The sequence below is a fragment of the Protopterus annectens genome, chromosome 4.part0, assembly GCF_019279795.1.
Source record: "Protopterus annectens isolate FY-2018-M chromosome 4.part0, PAN1.0, whole genome shotgun sequence".
In the NCBI taxonomy this organism is placed as follows: domain Eukaryota; kingdom Metazoa; phylum Chordata; order Ceratodontiformes; family Protopteridae; genus Protopterus; species Protopterus annectens.
The window spans coordinates 1,405,277,366-1,405,298,559 of record NC_056733.1 but is presented as its reverse complement, the minus strand read 5'-3'; the positions used below and the strand labels follow the sequence as shown (position 1 = coordinate 1,405,298,559).

The 21,194-nt window shown below is 41.7% G+C and overlaps 1 protein-coding gene across 1 annotated transcript in view; it reads left to right on the top strand.

Annotated features, from left to right (window-relative positions):
• The window catches only part of JADE2 (jade family PHD finger 2), a 1,051,451-nt gene that overhangs the window by 276,212 nt on the left and 754,045 nt on the right, over positions 1–21,194 (top strand). Inside the window, exon 4 of the mRNA XM_044069238.1 lies at positions 2,904–3,061. Coding sequence (XP_043925173.1) covers positions 2,904–3,061 — 158 coding nt within the window. The remainder of the gene's footprint in view (positions 1–2,903; positions 3,062–21,194) is intronic.

The window sequence follows — 21,194 nt, the reverse complement described above, 5'->3', positions numbered from 1 at the left end:
ACATCCGTCAGGGGATCTTCATCCATCCTTGCAGACACTGAAGCTAACCGCTTGGCTGCTTCAATTCTCCGCATAGTCAGGCTCTATAATCTTTCCCATGACACTAGTCAGATTTTGTTGGCTTCCCATAAACCTTCCACTAGAAAATTGTATTGTAGTAAGTGGAATAGATTTTCCATTTGGGCTTCTTCCCACAACATTGACCCTTAATCTTCAACAAAGGAGCAGCGGCAGCTACAGTACGAGTACAATTAGCTGCTATATCTAATTTCCTTCTAGGAATTGATGGATTGAATATTATGGCTCACCAATTGTCTAAGGCTTTTCTAAAAGGTTCCTTTCACATAAGGCCTCCAGTGAAGACACCTTATTCCCCCTGGAATTTGAATTTTATGTTATCTCGTATCATTCTTCCTCCATTTGAGCCTGCATCATCTTGTGAACTAAAATTTCTGTCATGGAAAACTATCTTCTTAGTAGCCATCACTTCAGCCCGTGGAGTGTCAGAGCACCAAGCCCTATCCATTAAGCCCCCTTATATGGTCTTCCATGCGGACAGAGTATCTCTCAGAACTAATCCATCCTTTCTGCCCAAAGTATGTTCTGAGATTAACATTAATCAAGTCATTGAGTTGCCCGTTTTCTTCCCTAATCATACCAACAAATTGGAATATATGTTACACAAACTCAGTGTTCATAGACAACTTAGATTTTATTTGGACAGAACAAAAGACATTAGGAAATCAGATCAGCTCTTTGTGTCTTTTTCTGAGGCCAGGAATGATAAACCAGTTGCTAAAACAACCCTGTCTAAGTGGCTGTCGGATTGCATCACCTACACATATGCTTGTCATAATATGCCCTTATCTAGTAAGGTAAAGGCTCATTCAACCAGAGCAGTTTCTACCTCTTCAGCCTTTCAAGCCAAATTACCTCTGGACAACATATGTGCAGCAGCCACATGGTCTAAACCTCACACTTTTATAATGCATTACAAAGTGGATAAAGGCCTCCAGGGACAGGGCTTCATTTGGCTCTATGGTTCTGAAGAGTGTACTTCTGTGAGCCACCCACGATCAGGGTGCTAGGGACGCTACCCATCAGTGATGAATGAACGGCTAGATTGAACAATTTCACATAAAGAAGTTATGTACTCACCATAACGTTTCATGTGAGTTGTTCCATCTCGCCTTCATTCTCGCGTCCCTCCCTCCTTCCCCCTCCTGACTGGCAGTTGACCTGGAGGCTGTCTTCATCCTGGTTTTTCAGTGTGTATTCATTCCTAGGCAAAATAATTATTGTACGTCTATATGGTACGCAGCAAACAAGATGTGAGGTAATTCCAGCAATGCATTGTGGAATAAGGGGTGAGTTCTCGAGCTAGTGGAGAACTTTGAGCTTGCTAGTCGGCCATGTCTGAGTCGAGGATCGGCTCTGAACCCATCAGTGATGAATGAAGGCGAGATGGAACAACTCACATGGAACGTTATGGTGAATACATAACTTTTTTCTCATTCCATAGAAGGACAAGGGAAGAGTTAGGGAATTACAAAGTAATTACTTTGCGCAACAGCATCAGCCTGGCTGGGGGAAGGTGCAGAGCTCTGGAAGCCTACCCAGATGTTAGGCCTTCGGTGGCTGAAGTCCCAGTACTCAGGACTGCTACAGCAGTGTTCCTACTTGAGCGGCAGTTATTTTTGCAAGTTTGTTGCATGGTTGGTACATTTTGTTTCTCCTCAAGCATGTAACTCAAATGTGTTTAGTTCAGTTAGCTTTTTACTGCACCAGGTAAACAAAATGTCCAGGCATTTTTATGCAAAATACTGTAATGTTTTCCGTCAACTTCCCTGTTACCAAATTCAGTAAAGGTAAAAGAAAAAAAAAAGTCTGTGTCATTACCTGGAGATTCCTTGAAGTGTGTTGTGGCTTTCAGTGTTGCCGTTATTACATGGATTTGCTTTCTAGATTCATAAGTTGGAGAGGATTGGTTTAGCAAAATCACCTTCATTTTATTTACAAATTGATTCTTGAGGTCACATGATTATACTCCCTTCTTTGTATCTTTCGTAAGTACTAGTTATTGTTCTTTTAACAGCAGCAACATTCAGAACCTTATTATTGGGGTTGTGTGGAGGGCAATAAAGTAAAGACTCTTCTGTTTTCATATTTGGCTTCAGTTTGCATTTAAGCAGATGCTGTTTATATCAGTGTTTATATGCCTGCTTCAAGCAGGACATTCCTGTTTATTCTTTTTGAGATGTATCAGGTTGAGTTAGAAACCTGAATATGTTTATTTTTACCTTGCAGCATGCATTGCAGCTGTCTTCTGAGAAAAGTTAGAGAGAGAATTTTTGGAATATATCAAGTGGAGGACAGCCTTTATTGTACCATACAGCGGAGTTCGTTGCATTCTTTGTCAAAAGTTAGAGAGATGTTGATATAATAAGTGATAAGTACTAACTATATCAGGCACCCGAGACATGCTGACCAATATGTGAACACTGTAAGACACAAGGGAGTAGGTTGCCATTGTCTAAATAATACTTTCTTATTTAATCTAACATGCTTACGTGAGAAACACAAGTTCAGGCTGTAGGGATTTATCTTGCAGGGTTAAATTTGGGGGGTTTCTCAAATGTGGAGACATACACGATTGAAGAATACAGTTTATGCAAACTAGGCTTAACATAGATTTTTCTTTTATGGATTGCTATGTTACTTGCAAAGCGTTTAAAATCATGCATTGTAAGTTAGCATAGAATTTGAATTGAAGGAGTTCTGGTATGGCATGGGATAGATTTGATTAGATTAAAAAAATGGAGCAAAGAATCTTTGTCTTCTGAAATAATTATGTGGAATGTGGTCATTTTTAACATTGAAAATTTTGTTTTACATATGTGCAGGTTTTTCGTACAGATCTCATAACTGCAATGAAAGTCCCAGATTCTTGCCAGCTCAATCAGGATGACTACTATATCTTGGCAGATCCATGGCGGCAAGAATGGGAGAAGGGGGTGCAGGTACCAGCCAATGTAGAAGCAATTCCCGAAGCTTCAGTTAGGTAAGGCAGTAGGAGCTACATGTTTCTTTTGATGAGCCTTCTGTTCAGTGAAAATGCCTTAGCTTGAATGTCTTCACAAATGCAGAGTCACAGAAGAGAGATTTGTAAGGAAAAGCACTTCTGTCTGGTATCTTTAAAAAATAATAGCAACATCGCCATATCTTACATTCATTTCTAAAGTTTTCTTAAGTTGTAGAATTTCAACACTTGTTTTGGCTTGAGAAGATAAAGAGTTTGCAAAAGATTGTTCTTTCTTGTGACATCCCTGCTCTTTCACTCCATTTGCATGTTACACCTCCCATTCTCTTTCATCTTCTGCCCCATTCCTTCTTTAGTGGGGCTTTTATGTACGTTTGTGTGTGCATATGTGTGTGTGTTGGCAAATGGCAGTGAGAGGCTATTAAGGTACAAATCACTGTAGTGTATGACATTACTGTTTGGCTTTGCATTTAGCAGTACACAGTAGAACTTTCCTTTTCTTTACATTCGTTGTAAACATAGCTTCATTAAATTGCAAGTCATTCGTCGTATTGCTAACAGAGAAGTTCTTCATATCTTGCCCCAGGAATATCCATTCAGAGGGGTTCATACTCCAGTTCGATTTCTTTTTTTGTTTTTGCTGCAAGGAAGTTATCATTAGTTCATCTCTTCATCACCGTCAGGTGACTTTCTGAGCATTTAGTACTCATTTGAGAACTTTGTGTGTACGTGTCTTTCTATACTGATATGAGATACTTTTAAGTTTTAAAGTTTGTATTTGGACTGTGTGCTTACCAGATTTCCAGATGTTCTTGTTTCACTGTTGCAGTCATTACATTTGGGTTATCTGCTTGCAGTAGCCCTCAGTCGGCCTAATTAACAAAGTCTTGGGTCCTGCATCGGTTGCTGTCCCTTCTTCCATGACAGGTCGTCAGAGGTTGCTGTGCATCCTCGGCTGTGAGTGTGTTTCCTATGTAAGTAGAGATTGTATTTATGTGACTTACTGCATTTTACTGTAAAATCTCCTCTGAACTCCATAGAATAGTTTATCCAGCTGTGTTTATACTGTTTTGCCTCGTCCTGTTGCCCGCATATAAGTGTCTAGCCTTCATCTTATGAATTGTTTTGCCTGTGCTGTTGTCGACAAGCGAGTATCCTGCATTGCTACTGTTTAACTGTCGCTTTCACTATTTTACTTCACGTGAAGGCTGTTGTGTAAATACTAGACTTTAGGTTGCGACTGCCTTTATCCTTTACATTGTTATTGCATTGTCTTGCTGTGGGCTAATGAGTATCTTGCATTACCTCAGTTAAATTGTTGCTTTAATTAATTTTACCTTGCATGAAGGCTGTTATATGTAACTACCACCAAGGCTGTAAAGATAACTTTTAAATGCTCGGTAGCGATTGCCTTCCCAGGTAAGCGCTATCTTGGCTGCTTGCTTATCTCACTTTACTCGCATGCTATGAGATGACCTGTTAATAGGATTTAATAGCGACTACCTTCCTAGATATACGCTGCCTTTCTACTTAAGCTAAATTTAGCGTCAGCGTCTCAAGCATGTATTATCTTTTTGTTTAATCAGTTAAGGCCTCCATATTGGGTTAGAATCGTACTGTTTATTCCATTTTCCATAACGGTAAAGAGCTGGAGTAACGCTCTATCTTTAAAATGATAAGTCTTACTCAGAAGCTATAGCGCTCACATTCTACATGTTATTAGTGTTACCCTACTATTAATTACACATGAGCCAATGCATATGGGAACTCTTTAACTGATTGTAGACTACATTGTTATATGTACTCTGATATATTTGCTGTACACGTGCTCTGCCCTATCCACCCTGCTAACAACTGTAGATCTGTTTAGTGTTATTTTCCTTCCCACTAGCTACCTCCTTACTTTAAGCACTAGTAGAAGATAAAATGTATATTTAACTTGCTACTAATGAACATTGTTTTTTACTTTGTCTTTTTCTGTCCTCCAGCTTTCTTGCTCTGAATCTTTCCCCTGTGTCTCTGCCTGGGTGAATAACTGGACCTAACCAAGCTGAACTCCCCATTGCCAAAGCAATACTCCCTGCTGCTTCAACTCCCTTTTTGAGGAAAAGTGTACCTAGTGACCTTAAAAAGAACTGAAGAAAGTATGTACTTCTGCTAAATCAGAATTCTGTACTCTTACTCTGCTAGCTGTAGTAATACATTCCCTGTCAGGAGTGCCAGCAGCCTAACCCCTCCATTGTTTTCTGTCCTCCATACCTCCCTCAGCTCTTTGTTCTGTTGCTCCCCTCTTCCCCTGTCTTATCAGCCCTAGCATGCCCTGGTGAGCCTTTGCTTTCTGCATGGTCCACTACTGGGCACCCCCTTTTCCATTGAAATAAGTCTACTATTCCACCTAAACCTCTCCAATGAATTCGAACTTTAAACATACAAACTTAAAGTAGAAATATAACATAATTTAATACTTTTCTCCTTTCTGCTCCACAGCTTACACATCTCTGTCCCTCTCTCTTCACCTATACCTTAGCCCACTCTTCCCACCTTATCTAGGCCACCACCACTTACCCTTCTGTTACTTACACTTCACAACTACTGCTCCACTGATAGTCTCTCGCTCCTCTTCTGCTCTCTGGGCTCTACCCGCTCTAAGCCCTCTGGCTCACTCCGCTCCCCTACCCGCCCCCAGTACATCTACATTTATTCCTGCATAAACCACACCCACTGCTACACCTATCCAATCACTACCCCACTTACAAAACTCAATCTCCTTTTTCCCGCCAAAACCAACTTACAGTCAACTCCCCATTATCAACTTACATAACCAATCCCACTCCCAAACCACACCCCCTCCTAACCACACCCCCTCCAACCTATTGCAACTCTCCATACACTAACTACTACCTGGATAACATCCAGTTCCTATATACACACTATTTCCTACATACCTTACTTCCCTATATTTATATTACTATACTATTAACTCTTTCACAACATGCTCTCTAAACACTCCTTCCTCTTATTTTCACTGTTACTACTCCTCACCTTATCTTCTTTCTACCATCTTTCCCAACCCACAATTCTCACCCACTTCCAAACCTTTCATATAACTAACCCTCACAGCTCTCCGTTTTCTCACTCATACTCTCTTATTTCCCCATTTATACCCCTCAAAACCTCCTCCTTATTCAGCACAAACTTATTTCCTATCATACTTATCCTATCACCATAACTACTAGTAAAGCCCTCCAATTTATAAAAGAACCCAATCTCATCTCCTGCTAACTACTCACCTAAACTATTCCATGCTATATCTGATTAGTTCCCTCATATTTGGAGACATTCATCCTAATCCAGGCCCCACCACCACAACCACCACAAATAAATCCCTATTATTCACTTCCTTAAATTCACAAAGCATAGTAAACAAAGTCCCAAACCTTCACGCTTGGCTCACACACAATAAACCTGACATCTTGACTATTTCTGAAACCTGGCTAAAACCACACATTAAAGACTCTGAAATAGTTCCTCCAAACTACTCCATCATAAGAAAAGACAGACCTCACAAAAAAGGCGGAGGAATAGCCCTTCTATATTCTTCCTCCCTAGTAGTTACTCCCTACAATAAACCTATTCCACACTTCAACAACGCCGAACTACTCCTTACCCTACTACAAATCAATAATTATAAACACATATGCATAGCTTCCCTTTATATCCCCCCAGGCGATAATATTCCCACACTCGAACTTATCCTTTCCTGGCTATCCAGTAACATTAATAATGAAACCATAATCCTAGGAGATGTTAACATTAACTGGGCCCTTATCCAGTCTCCTACAAACCCCATTAACATCAACCTTTATAATTTCTCACAACTAATCACTTCAGTAACCCACCCTGCCAAAACCTCCTCCAATGGGAGTATATTAGATTGGATTCTTGTCTCCCATCCTCACTATTACACCAACAGTGGCACTCTCCCTGACCCACTTGGTGACCACATACCCACCTTTACCCACGCTTCCCACTATCCTTCAACGAACCCATAACTATATTACTATCCGTGACCAAAAACTTCAACCCAATAACCTTTTCAAACTCATTACAAGCAATAAATTGGAATTGTTTAAAACTCTACCTCTAAACAATGCGGTCTCACACTTCAACTCAACATTCTTAAAACTACTAGACTCCCAAGCTCCCCTACGGACAAAGAGAATTAAAACTAAATCAGCCCCATGGCTCTCCAAATGTACTCTTGCTACCATGAGACAGAGAGACAAAGTCTGGGCACGCTACCAAAAACGTAAGATAGCACCACTCCATAACGAATATAAAATGCTCCGAAATAAAGTAAAAAAACTCATTACTCTTGATCGTCAAAACTACTTCCACACACTCCAAAACAACAATAAAAACAACCCTCAAAATTTCTGGAAAGGGATCTCTACTCTCCTCCACCCTAGTAAACCAGATACTCCTACCCCTGACCCAAATGCTTCTGAACTTGATTTAGCCACCCAATTTAACTCTTTCTTTATTGACTCTATCTCCAAACTGACCTCCTCATTCTCTAACACCTCCCTGCTATCCAATACCCCCCCACCCACCCCCTCTCTCACTACTTCTTCACCCTACTCCGCACCCACTAACTCATCTACCCCCTCCTCCACACAAACTCTATCCTCATCCTCACCACACCATAACTTCCCCCCTCCTGACTGCAACCTCTTCTCATTAAATCCCATACCTACATCTACTATAAAGAAACTCCTTCAGAAACTGAAACCATGTACCAATGCTCCTGATAATATCCCTTCTTACTTTCTCAGTATAGCAGCTGATACTCTTGCCTACCCCATTAGCATCTTAATAAACCGCTCACTACAAGAAGGTACAGTTCCCCAAATCTGGAAACAAGCCTTTATTATACCTCTACACAAAGGTGGTAACAATAATAACATTACTAATTTCCGTCCCATAGCCATCCTGTCCCTCATTTCAAAAATCCTAGAAAAATGTGTCCAACTTCAACTCCTTCCTCACCTCCTAGACAACCATCTTATAACTCCCACACAGCACGGTTTCAGACCCAGTCATAGCACTATGACTGCCCTCCTCTCCTTCCTTGAAATTGTAAACAAAGCCCGTGACTCTGGACAAATTGTTTCCACCTTACTTCTTGACCTCTCCAAAGCCTTGATACTATCTCACACAGCCTACTCTTAACTAAACTCTCCAAACTTTACCTATCCTCCTCCTCTTTGAACTGGTTCTCTAGTTACCTATCTAACAGAAATCAAGCTGTAAAATGGAAAAAAGCCACCTCATCTTTCCTTAGTACCCCTACAGGAGTCCCACAAGGCTCCATACTGGGTCCTCTTCTCTTCAATATTTTTATTAACGACTTCCACAAATCAATCCCACTCTCCAGCATCATCCAATACGCAGATGATTCTACTATCATCTGTTCTGCCCTTCAATCACTACACTACAAAACTCACTCAAGATGCCTTCTCTTCCACAGAGCAATGGATGCTAAGTAATCATCTAGCTCTCAATGCTACCAAGACCAAACTAATGTTATTTACTCCTTCTAAAATCACCCCTCCCAACATGAATACATTCTTAGTTACTAGCCAAAACAACTCACCTCTTGAAATAGTGTCAGAGACCAAACTACTTGGGGTCCAAATAGACAACCAACTTAAATTTAACTCCCATCTGCAAACAAACATCAAAAACTCATCAAAACTTGGCATGCTCTATAGACAGAATGCCTACCTCACAGCTGCTACTAAAATTACCCTCTCTACTTCCTTCCTTATCCCTCCCTTCTCTATGGCGCCCCACTACTAACTAATCTCCAGTCCCTTATTAAAACAGCTTAGCTCATGCTATAACAAAATAGCAAAATTAAGCCACCAGCCATAAGTCCTCCACTCACCACTGTTTATCCCTCCATAAACTAAAATGGCTAGAACTTCCCAATCAACTAACTTATACTCAACTAACTCTAGCCCATAAGCTTATTCTAAACCCCTCCCTCTGTCCCTCCCTTTCCTCTGTCTTTAAAATGCACCTACCTAACAGAGTTCTAAGGTCAAATAATCAAAATCTACTAGAAGTGCACAAACCTACTCATCCCCAGGCAAAACCTTCTTTCCTTCAGCCTCGCTGTCTCTGGAACTCCCTACCTCCACTCATCCGCACCACCTCGAACCACTCTACCTTCAAAAGTCTCTTTTCTTACATCTAGCATCACAGTGGGAATGCTCTTGCTCCCACCCTACATAACTAACATTACCTAATATCATTCTGTACAATATCTTACTTTAATCAGTTTACTTTGTTTGTTCTCTAATCTGTATTAATGTTTACATTTGTTCCACTAACTAGTATGTCTCATCTCAAAGTATTTACTGTTATTACTGATATTCCATAATCGATAAGTTTTACTCTTAGTCTGCCTTCATACTATTAATAACTGTCTGTACCTACATTGTCACTGTCAAATGTTGAATGTATATTTTGTTTTTGGAGCTTTTCTCCCCAGGACTCCATTGAAAACGGGTTCTTACGGCCCAATGGACTATCCTGGTATACCAACTGCAATAAATAAATAAATAAATAAATAAATAAATAAATAAAATAAATAAAACATGCAGCCGACGCCATTACATCAGTCTTTCTTGCCGTGCGGTGCCCGAAGCAGAAGCAGTTCGCAAGTGCCGGTCGGCCAACTCCTGAAATTTTCGTTTTCGAGTTTCAGAACCAAAGTCTTTGACTAAAGCTAAGTACCCCGTGGGGAAACTTTTTCTTGCTCCTTACCGATGTCAGTAAAAGTTAATAATTGCATTACTTGTTGAAAGCAAATACCTCACAAAGATTTTCATTTGTACTATATTCCTTGCCTAGGCCCTGACCACAACTTACCTTGCTGTTGGTTTTGTGCTTTATTTAATCAGCGCACTATCCGTCGTCGATGTATTTTCGCTTCTGAATGTTTTGATTCTCGGTTTAATTATCCAGAAATGTCGTCAGTTAGTCATCCGACTACCAGGATTCCAATAAAATGCAAAGCTAAAGACAGAGACAGGCAGCCGAGGTCCAAAGCTGCCGACGATGCTTCTCCTAAGCCAGTCGCCAGTTCGCTGGTACTCATTGAGGCGCTTTTGCAGCCCCTGATACCAGTTTGACCTGCAGGCCTCTACTGGGACCTATTCGGAGTTTGATATGCCGCGAGATGCTTCAACTGTGAAACCTGCAAATGTCTCTACCTTGGATGGGTTCGGAGCCGCTGTGCAGGCACCGGCTTCTGAGGGTGTATTCAGGCCTACGGACTTGCATATTAACCAACGCCTCCTTCTTCATTTAGGCCAAAATCTCGAACATGCCTGAGAAACCGACGCCCAGGCCACATGCTCAGGCCTCTATGCCTAAAAAGCAAATGCTAAGAATGGCTGAAGATCTTATAACTCTAATCAGGGGAAGCCAACCTCCCCCTTCTAAGAGACCCAGGACTGAAGTTTTTATGAATCTTCTGAACATTATTCTGATTTTTCTGATTCTTCTAATAATCTGGATTTGCCCTTATCTACTTGGATTCTGATGCAGAGGACTCTATTCCCTCTGCTTTTTCTCCAGAGGAGTTTTCTTTTGGTGAGACCTTACATACTCTAAGGGAGCATTTCCACTGGGAAAGCCAGGATTTTTCTGATTCAAAAAAGAGGCTTAGGGATTTCTTCCTCCTGCCTCGGCATAGGCCTTTAGCTATACCTCCTGTACTAGACATTGTTGATGTTGCCTTTTCAGAATCTAGTTTGGCCCCTGATTCTTTGTCTCCTGCTCCCAGAAAACTTGACAGATATTACAGGGTTCCTGATTCACACATGTTCCTTCTTAAAAATCCTATTGCGGATCCAGAGACTATTTCACAGGGACCCAAGGGCATTAAGGCTTCTACTGCTAAAATTCCTACCCCCTCTGATAGAGACTCCAGGGCGCTGGATAGATGGGGTAAGAAAGTTTACACTTCTGCAACCTTGGCCATTAGAGCTTTAAACTGCCAGTTTCATATGTTAAAGTATCAACAACATGTTATTGGATTGCTTAAACAGAAAATGATGTTAATTCCTGACTGCACTGAAAATAAAGAATTACAGGATTTAATGCATTCTGCTGAACAGGTTAGAAAACATACTTTGGAATGTGGATTTGATTCATTAGAGGCCTCTTGCAGGGCTGCTGTTACTGGGTCTGTGCTCAGAAGGCATGCTTGGCTTAAGGAGCAAGGTTTGCCTGATCATGTTAAAGCTAAATTGTTGGATGCTCCCTTAAATCAGGACCACCTGTTTGGCAACAAGGCTGAGGAAGTTCTTAAAAAGATGGAAGATAAAGTTAAATCTATGCAAAATGTTAAAGATTTCTTACAAGTTCAGCCTCCAAGATTTAGTAGGCACTGGCCCTCTAAAAATTGGTCCTTTCCAGCCCCTTCCAGGTCTTCTCAAGCCAACCCCAGACGCAGCAGAAACACCAGGTTTCAGTCCCAAGGGACACACAAGACTATGCAGTGGGGGGTTTACGCACCCAAACCTGGGAGTAGTAATATATCCCCCTATGGAAAAACTATCTCAATGACTTGCTTTTAAAACTTCTAAGCACTTCTCAACTGAATGCTCCTTTAGGCGGAAAGATTGGTCTGCAGGCTAAAAACTGGGAACTCATTATCCAGGACAAATGACTTTTAAATATAGTGTCCCAAGGATACAGATTTCATTTCCACATGTCACCAACACCAAGCAGGTGGCCAGATCTACCCCCAAATCAGTGGGCAGAGGCCCAAAATCAAGTACTCTCTCTCTCTTAAACATGGGGGCTATTCAGTTGGTACCAGAAGAGGAAAAGGGACAAGGTTTCTATTAGAGGCTTTTCCTGGTACCCAGAAAAGGCAATACATGGTGTCCTATCCTGGACCTTTCTATTCTAAACACCTTTCTGGTGATTCCAAAATTCAAAATGCGGACTCTTCACCAGCTGCTTCCTATGCTAGGCAAGGATGCATGTTTGGCAACACTAGACTTAGACTTAAAAGAAGCATACCTGCACATCCCTATCAGGGAGTCTTGCAGAAGATACCTACGCTTCAAATCAGGCTACATGCGCTATCAGTTTTCTGCACTGCCCTTTGGCTTATCTACTGCGCCCAGGGTATTCACAAAGTGCCTAGCTCCAGTCATTGCATTTTGCAGGCAAATAAATATTCAAATATGCCCATACCTGGACGATCGTCTAATTCAGGCAGAAAGCAAGGACATTCTTTTGAATCATCTGGCCTTTGTTCAAAGGGTACTGACTTGTCTGGGGTTCACCGTAAACGAAAAGAAATCCCACCTGGTACCCTATCAACAAATTATATTCCTGGGAGCAAGCTTGAATACAACTTTCCAGATGGCTTTCCTCACGCCAGAGAAACGGATTCATTTGACAACTTACTTCAAACAAGCGGCCACAAAAAAACAGCTATCTGCAAGGCAAATGCTGCAAGCCTTGGGGTTCATGGCCTCCTGCATTCTTCTAATTCCATATGCAAGGCTGCATATGAGGAAACTACAGTGGTATCTCAAAAGCCTGTTGTGTCAACATTCACAGGATCTAGAAACAAGGATTCCTATCATACCTTGCCTATGCCTAGAGTTTGTTTGGTGGGCAGAGGCCTGCCACCAAAACAGGGGACTGCCATTTACATTACCCTCTGCCGCCCAAATCTTAACAGCAGACGCATCAGACTATGCATGGGGACTATGCATGGGGGGCTCATCTGGCAGGGAAGTGCATTCAGGGCAAATGGAACCCACGTCAAATGCACCTGCACATAAATCAAAAGGAAATGTTAGCTGTACAGAATGCTCTGACAGCCTTCAAGGACCACATTCTTCCAGGACAACTAATGGTAAAGACGGACAACACCACTGTCATGTGGTACATAAACAAGCAGTGGGGTACACATTCTTACCCCCTCTGCAGACCAGCCATGGCATTGTGGAACACAGCCTTGAGCTACCAAGTGAATTTACAAGCTCAATTCCTGCCAGGAAAACTAAGTACACTGGCAGATGGACTAAGCAGAATTCTCATGGACCCACACGAGTGGAAACTGGAACCAAGGATTTTCAACATGTTGACAAGCAAATTGGGCAGCCCAGATATAGACCTGTTTGCCTCCCCCCAGAACCATCAACTGGACAAGTTGTGCACAAGGATTTCCCACAAGCTAGCTTAGAAAGTGGATGCTCTATCCTTCAGCTGGAAAAACCTATCAGTTTATGCCTTTCCTCCTCTGCCTCTGCTCTCCAAGGTACTACTAAAGATCAAACAGGACAAGCCAAGGATAATTTTAATTGCACCAGACTGGCCTCGCCAGCACTGGTACCCACTCTTGCACAGTGTGTCATGCTTGGCTCCATGGCACCTGCCTCGGACTGCCTTCCCTGTTGTCTCGGCAGGAGAACCAGATTCTGTACCCACATGCTGCAAACCCTGAACCTAGCAGCCTGGCTAATTACCTAATCTCTCCTTTGCCATCCCTCAGTAAATCACTGATGGATATCATTTTAGAGAGAAGGAGGCCTAGTACTAGAAAATCTTATGCTGCAAAATGGAAAAGATTCTGTGCCTGGAACCAATCTCAGGGAATGAACGCAGCAGTGCTCAATTTACCTCAGATTCTACAATACTTGACTGAGATGCTTCATAAGGGCTTGTCTTTTTCCTCCCTCAAAATTCATGCCTCAGCCATTTCAGCTCATTATAGCACAGAGCCTCCCTTCTTCTCTCACCCACTGCTCAAGCAGTTCCTCAGAGGGGCCAAAAATTTAAGGCCACCCAGGAGAGCTCCAACTCCAGCCTGGGATCTTAACTTTATTGTGGAGAAACTCACTCTTCCTCCTTTCGAGTCAGCTGCTACTGCAGATTTAACATTTCTTTCCTGGAAAACCGCTTTCCTTTTAGCAATCACTTCTGCAAGAAGGGTATCTGAATTACAGTCCCTTATGGCAGTGGAACCTTTCATCATCTTTCTTGCGGACAGGGTGTCCCTCAGGACCAACCCCTCCTTCATGCCCAAGGTGGTATCCAGTGTGGCTCTTAATCAGTCCATTAATTTGCCTACCTTCTTTCCTAACCCACAGAACAAAGGGGAACGAATACTGCACTCTTTAGATGTGCACAGACAGCTTAGATTCTACTTGGACAGGACTAAACCTCAAAGAAAATCTGAACAACTGCTGGTGGCATTTGCTGCAGGGACAGAGGGGAAAGCTATTTCAAAACAATCCATTTCAAAATGGATAGGCCGCTGCATTAATTTCTGCTATAAGCACCATGGAAAACCTATCCCACAGGGCATCAGACCCCATTCAACCAGGGCTGCATCTACCTCTACAGCCTTTCTCAAGGGCGTCCCTACTAGGGACATCTTAGAAGCTGCTACCTGGAGTTCTGTACATACTTTCACCAAGCATTATCATTTGCCAATTTTCTCTAATTCCAGAGCTGGTTTTGCCACTGCAGTCTTGCAGGGCCTTATAGCTGGTCCTAATTCTATTTAAATTCCTCCTCCCAATCTTAGCTTTGGGAATCTACCCAAATGTAATGACTGCAACAGTGAAACACGAAGAACATAGTACAGTTATGTAAATGTAGATGTTCGAGTGCATTCACTGTTGCAGTCCTGGTTACCCTCCCTCCAGCCCCTTTTCTTCTTTTGGCTATACCTCTACTCTCACTTACTATGCTCTAAAAGCTTTTTGGTGTATTTGCTTTTTTGTTAGAGGTATATCTTTGTATTTATAGATTTGATTGCTTCCCATTAGGGGGGCACCTGACATCTGGGGCAAGAAAAACTGATGTAATGGCATTGGCTGCATGTTTTATACCCCTGACGATCTGACGTCATGGAAGAAGGGACAGCAACCGACGCAGGACCCAAGACTTTATTAATCAGGCCGACTGAGGGCTACTGCAAGCAGATAACCCAAATGTAATGACTGCAACAGTGAATACACTCGAACATCTACATTTATTTTAAGTGTACACAACTGTACTTTCTTTTATCTCATTCACAATATTCAGTATTTCAGCTACAGTTGGTTTACGTTTTGATTTTCATTTTTAAGTGTTTGCTTTTTTTTGGCAGCCAAAGGTATTAAACTTAGTATTCCCAGGTAATTCAGATCCCATGTTCTGGCTCAAAGGAATCATTTCCATAGTTACAGCTATTTGCCTCCTACCCCAACATTTCTGACAACATAGGGATTTTTTTACGTCTTCTAACATGTCACATTCTAAAAAAATGTTTTTGATTACCTCTTTCTTTCAGATCTTACCTTCAGCTATCTTCCTGAGGAAAAAATTGTCTGAAGTATGCTTATTGTATAAAAATAACTATGCAAACACTACTAAACTTAGATTCTGTTGTATACTTGGGACAGCCATACAGTTGCCCTCCTATGGTTCCTTTGGTAATTGGCTTTCAGTCTCTCTCCTTATTTTTTTTTCTGATCTCCTGTTTTTGTTGTTATTTTTATAGTTGTAAAGTATTTATGCAGTCTCCTAATTATTTCTTTTTAAAATCGGCTTCTGCTCTAGACTGAACGAAAAACTCTTTCACAGCTGGTCTTTCAATTAGCACTCTGTCATCCTTTCCCTTTGCCTGTACTCTGATATTGATCCCCACTAGGGGAAGATTGTAATCTGCAATCCAAACTTCTGCTTGGCCTCATATCACTGTGTGTATGCCCATTGACACTTTAGTTAATTGTGCACAGTAAGTCGCTTTCTTTGCTAATTTTCTCCAGCGGATTCCATCCACTGCTTGCCTATTTTCCACATCCCTATTTGCAGTCATTTATATGATAAAATCTCCTTTCTTCATTGACAAATTGACTTAAGTTCTTTCTGTTGCGTTATAAATATAATATTCTGTATACTTGTTATATTTCTCCTTAAGGGCCTGCATACAAAACCCTACTCTGTCCTTATTTCCTGAACTCCCCCTGCTGTTTAATCATCATTATTCTGTTCCACTTTGATTTATAACCTTCTGCTTATGTTATGTATTTAAGTCCTAACTGCATAGCTCTGAAGTATCTCTCCAATTTAGGTGTACTAAACCACCTTGTCCTGTGTGGAGAAAACTTACCCTACTTGCCATGTCCGCCTTCCAAATAAATTCCTCTCTCTCTATAATTGTCATCCTCAACTTCTTCTTTGGTTGATTAAAAAAAAAAAAAAACATGCCTGACCTTAATATAAAACTGAAAGGATTAAAACATTTTCACTGGTTGTATTTCAGTGTTACTACAGTCTTTTGTGTAGTCTCTTCCCACATATCCTTAGTTGTCATAACAGAATCTTGAATTCCATCCACTCTAAGTACTTAATCATAGAGTATCCTCATAAGTATGGGCATTGTTGAACCAATTTGTGTGTGGGTATATGTTTTACCACTATAGCCTTTGTTTCTCTTCATTAATTTTATATCCTGAAAAGACTTGAAACGGTCTCAGAATGTTCCAGAACTCAGAAATGTCCCCTTTTTTGGATTTATCAAATCAAAGCTGACTTTCCAAAGTACCGTACAGTTTATATCTTTGAATTGTGAGTCACACATTTTCTTTGACAGTGGTTCCAAATGTAATGCAAATAATAAAGGGAAAGATCATCCCCATGTTTGGTTCCCTTACTCAACCATAACTTGGAACCAGCCCACCTTAATTCTTGTCTATGACCCTTCATATATTTTCCTAATTGATGTATAATTACAAGTGCTACCACTGCCCTGTTTTTGAAATCACAGCTGATTCTGCCAAATACTTTCTGTGCCTCAGGTCCCATTAACAGCAGTGGCATTTTTCTTATGTCCTTTTCCCCTCTGGTTCCTCACTGTTATGTTAATGTTGTCAAATGTTTGCTTTTTGTCCACAAACCAAATTGATCCATATCTGTCAGTCTTGGAAACACCTTTGCTATTTCTTTTGCTAGTACAGATATAAACACTTTATAATCATGATTTAAAATTGCAATTGGTCTATACAAAGCTAGGTATGAAGGGTCTTTACCCTCTTTGGGTAATACAGCCACTGCAGCTTTCTTCCAAAATGCTGGTACCTCCCCTGCCCCTCCCCCAGTCATTTAAAATGCTGTTAAACAAAACCTTTAAGGTCATTATCTCTTTCTTCCCTATCAGCTTCTAAACACCCACAGGAATACCACCTGTTTCTAGAAACTTCCCTGTTGACTGATCATTATCTCATCTCCTCCTGTCTTAGCTATTAATTGCTGAGCTTCATTTTCCTCTGACATTAACATAATTATATATTGTGCGAATATTTCCATTTGTACCTTTTATTGGTTTCCACACTCCTCTGCTTTATACTCATTTGGATATGCATCACTCTAAATAAGAAACTCAAAAATCTCTTGAGGTTCTTAACTGAAATGATTTCTGGTTTCAAAGAACATAAGTTAAAAAGGAGATTGTGAACTCTATCTTATAGACTCCTAAGGGGGGATCTGTGCTTCATTTACCATGCCATTAGAGATCTGTAGTCTACATCTCAATAAGTCAGACAGCCCATCTAACATTAGAACCTGAACCTTCATCAATGGATAAATAGAACACGATGGAGAGCGAGAGAAATTCATCACCTAATGCCTCCAGCTTCTCTGTAATGTTTAACCTGCAGGTTAAACATGACAATCCTGTATCAAACTTCCTTAATTTTAAACATAGATGACTGGGTGGGTACTCTCACATGTATCCCTGGACTACCTAGCCTCTCCCTCCTTGAGACGGAAGGCAAAGCTTGTGGTTATTGGTAAGGTGTATGTAGTCAGACTAAAAATAGCTTTGAAACACCTATGGATCCTATACCGCAGTCACTGTTAAGACTCCCTCACCTCCCATTAAAAATACCCGACTGCTCACTATTCAAAACTGCTTTATAATATAACATGCAGTTTATATCATGAAATCTTTGTACATATATTAGTAAGAACACTGTCATCATCAGCAGCCGTCTTTTCCCATTTTTTTCTACATGGGGTTGGGGTATCTTGTTAATTGTCGCCATCTTTCTCAATTCAGTGCCACACTCCTGCCTTCTTTGACACTCATGCCTAACTGTCGCAGGTCTTCTTTCAGACAATCAGTCCACCTCTTTGCTGTACAGTCTCTTACTTTCTTCATATTTGACATCCAGGTTATGTAATCACTAGCCAGTAACTCAATTTTATGCAAATTGATAAATCACACTTTTTTTTTTCAATTTTCACTCTGGGAAAACTCTTGATCAATATGCAGCTCCCCCCCCCCCCTGAAGTTGGTTCTTAATGTAGTTGCTGAAAAAAAATGGGTCTTGGTAGGTAACCCATGGAGTCCTTCAGAGTGGACTGTGACATGAATACATTGTTTTTCATAAGAACCAGATCACCAACTCTGAATGGCAGTAGCAAAAAGTTTTTTTTATGATTTGTGAAATTTCTTTATTCAGTTTGGTGGTCTACCTCTGTTCTGATAATATATTAAGGAATGAGAGTGGGGATGTTTGTTATAATTCTGCTCCGAATTGCAGATACTTTTTGACTACGTTTTCTTTAGCGGAATTCTGCATATAAGCTGTGAAGATAGGTGTAAAGGCTGCCAGCTTAGCCAGATAGAATTCTAAAGATAATTCTGTCATTTGTAACTATTAATGTAAGCCACAGGATAGTTCTCTTAAATATGAAAAGACTGCATTGGATATTCAACTGCAAAAATGTAACAACAGTGCAGTCTGCTGTAAGAAAGCTAAGTCAAGCATTTTATGACTGTCTTTGATGTTAAAATTCGGAGCCAATATGTCTGGATGAAGGAATTCTGCCTATTGTTTTAAGACCAGAGTCAATGGCTAGAATTTGCATGTATAAATGTCCTTTATTGCTCTGGTTTCTGAAAGAATGTAAATGTAGATGTGAAGTTGTTCAATCTCGCTTTCATTCTTACTGATGGGTTTTAGCCGAACATTGGCTCTTATTCGGCCAAATAGCAAAGCTCGAGGTCTCTTAACAGCTCGAGGCCAAGCCTTATCCCACAATGCACCACTACATTCCCCAGATCTAGTTTGTCACTGCAACAGCTCTTGGCCGTTTATTGGATATATAAGTGTGAATTTTATAAAAAAATTCTACCTTTTTTCTCTCTATTATAGTGGTTTAGGTTAATAGTTCTAAAAGTGTTGGCTTTGTCTCCCAGGACTTCCACAACCTCTGATGTGGCCACCTCCTCCTGAAAGGCGCCTGCTTCTTCTCCGCTACCACAGGCTCACCATAAGCGTAGGGACCCAGAGCCTCAGGACGTCCCCTTGAGGGAACCCTGCTCTTCTGAGACTTCCTCAAAGATTTCCACTGAGGCAGTCCCTCGGAAGAGGCTATGTAAGATGAGATGTCTAGATTCCCCTCAGGAATCCATCACGTCGGACACCAATTTGGAGGAATGGGAAGGGTCCCCAAGGTCCCCCTCTAAGGATATTTCCTTCGGGGATATCCTTGTGATCCTTGAGCAGAGGGGGGACTGGCAGCCCCCAAACCCTAACGAGGATGAATCGGTGCTCCTGAAGGCTTTCTGGTCCCGACCCTCCACCTCTTGGGTGTCTTTGCTCTTTGATGAGTTAATGGATCTTTTATCTCGAAGGGTGTGAGAGTTACCAGATTCCATGGAGCCTGTTCCTAGAAGGCCAGACAAGTACATATCAGCACCCCATGACAAGGCCTTTTTATCTAGACCCATACCTGTTGATGCCATGGTGATTAAAATGGAGATGGAGACTTCTACGTTTGTTCATCCTCCTAATAGAGAGTCTAGGATAATGGACAGATTTGGGAAGCGCATGTTCAGTTCTACGACCTTTGCACTTCGGTCATTGAATTACCTGACCCACTTCACACGTCTACAAAGAGATCTCCTCAAGGAGCTTGGAGATACTCTCCAGGATGCAGTAGCCGACTCGGTGATGGACAAGGTGACGTCTCAGCTTGCTACCCTCAATTCCATTGTAAACTCGTCCATACGCCTCGTGTCTTACGCAGCTGATGGAAGGAGTAGGGCTGCGGGTACAGGAATTGCTCTGCGGAGACATTCCTGGATGCGCTTATGTTCTTTTGCGGAACCCTGTAAGTCGTTTTTTGTGAATGCCCCTTTCGATGGTTCCTCCTCATTTGGACCAAAAGTAAGAGAGACCCTCACCAGATGTGAGCAAGGCGGTAAGACTCTATCTGCCATTGGAGTCTGTTTTTCTACCCCTACTAGACCTTATCCCAAAGGTCAACGGAGTGGGAAGATGTGGTTCCGTAAGACCCAAGGAGCCTTTCTGAACTCACGAGGTGAAGCCTCCTCCAGGGGCAGAGGGGGAGACGATGGTGGAAGACGCCCACGTGGCAGAGGGGGTCCGAAGAACCAGGGTAACTGATCAGTTCCTTGGGAAACCCTATCAGCGCTCCTGATAGGAGGCCTGACTGTCCTGCTCTGGAGGCATTCGGGAAACGTTTGTCTTTGTACCTAGGTGCCTGGCTAAATATCTCAGAAGACCGATGGCTACAAAACGTTATATCCAGAGGATATTCCATCCCCTTTCACTCTTATCCCAGACCAACAAAAGGAATCCCAGATGTTCCACCCAGTAGTATCCGTAGAGGTCCAGACACTATTGCAAAAAAGAGTTATCCAGCCAGTCCCAGCAGACCAGCAAGGATCTGGAACTTACTCAAGGTTCTTTTTGGTACCAAAGAAGACAGTGGACTGGCGACCTATTCTGGACCTCAGCAGGCTCAACAAATATTTGGTGAAGATGAAGTTCCGGATGGTCACTCTTCAGTCCATTCTCCCATTTTTAGGGAGGGACGATTGGCTGTGCTCTATCAATCTACAGGATGCGTACTACCATATCAAAATTGGATCCATCCTGGGATCATCTGAGCTTCCGGCTGGGAGCCAGTCATTTCCAGTTTCGGGCACTGCCCGTTGGTCTCACTGCAGCCCCCAGAGTGTTCACCAAATGCATGGAAGTGGTCATGGCTCACTTGAAGCATTCAGGAATCCAAGTGTTTCCTTACT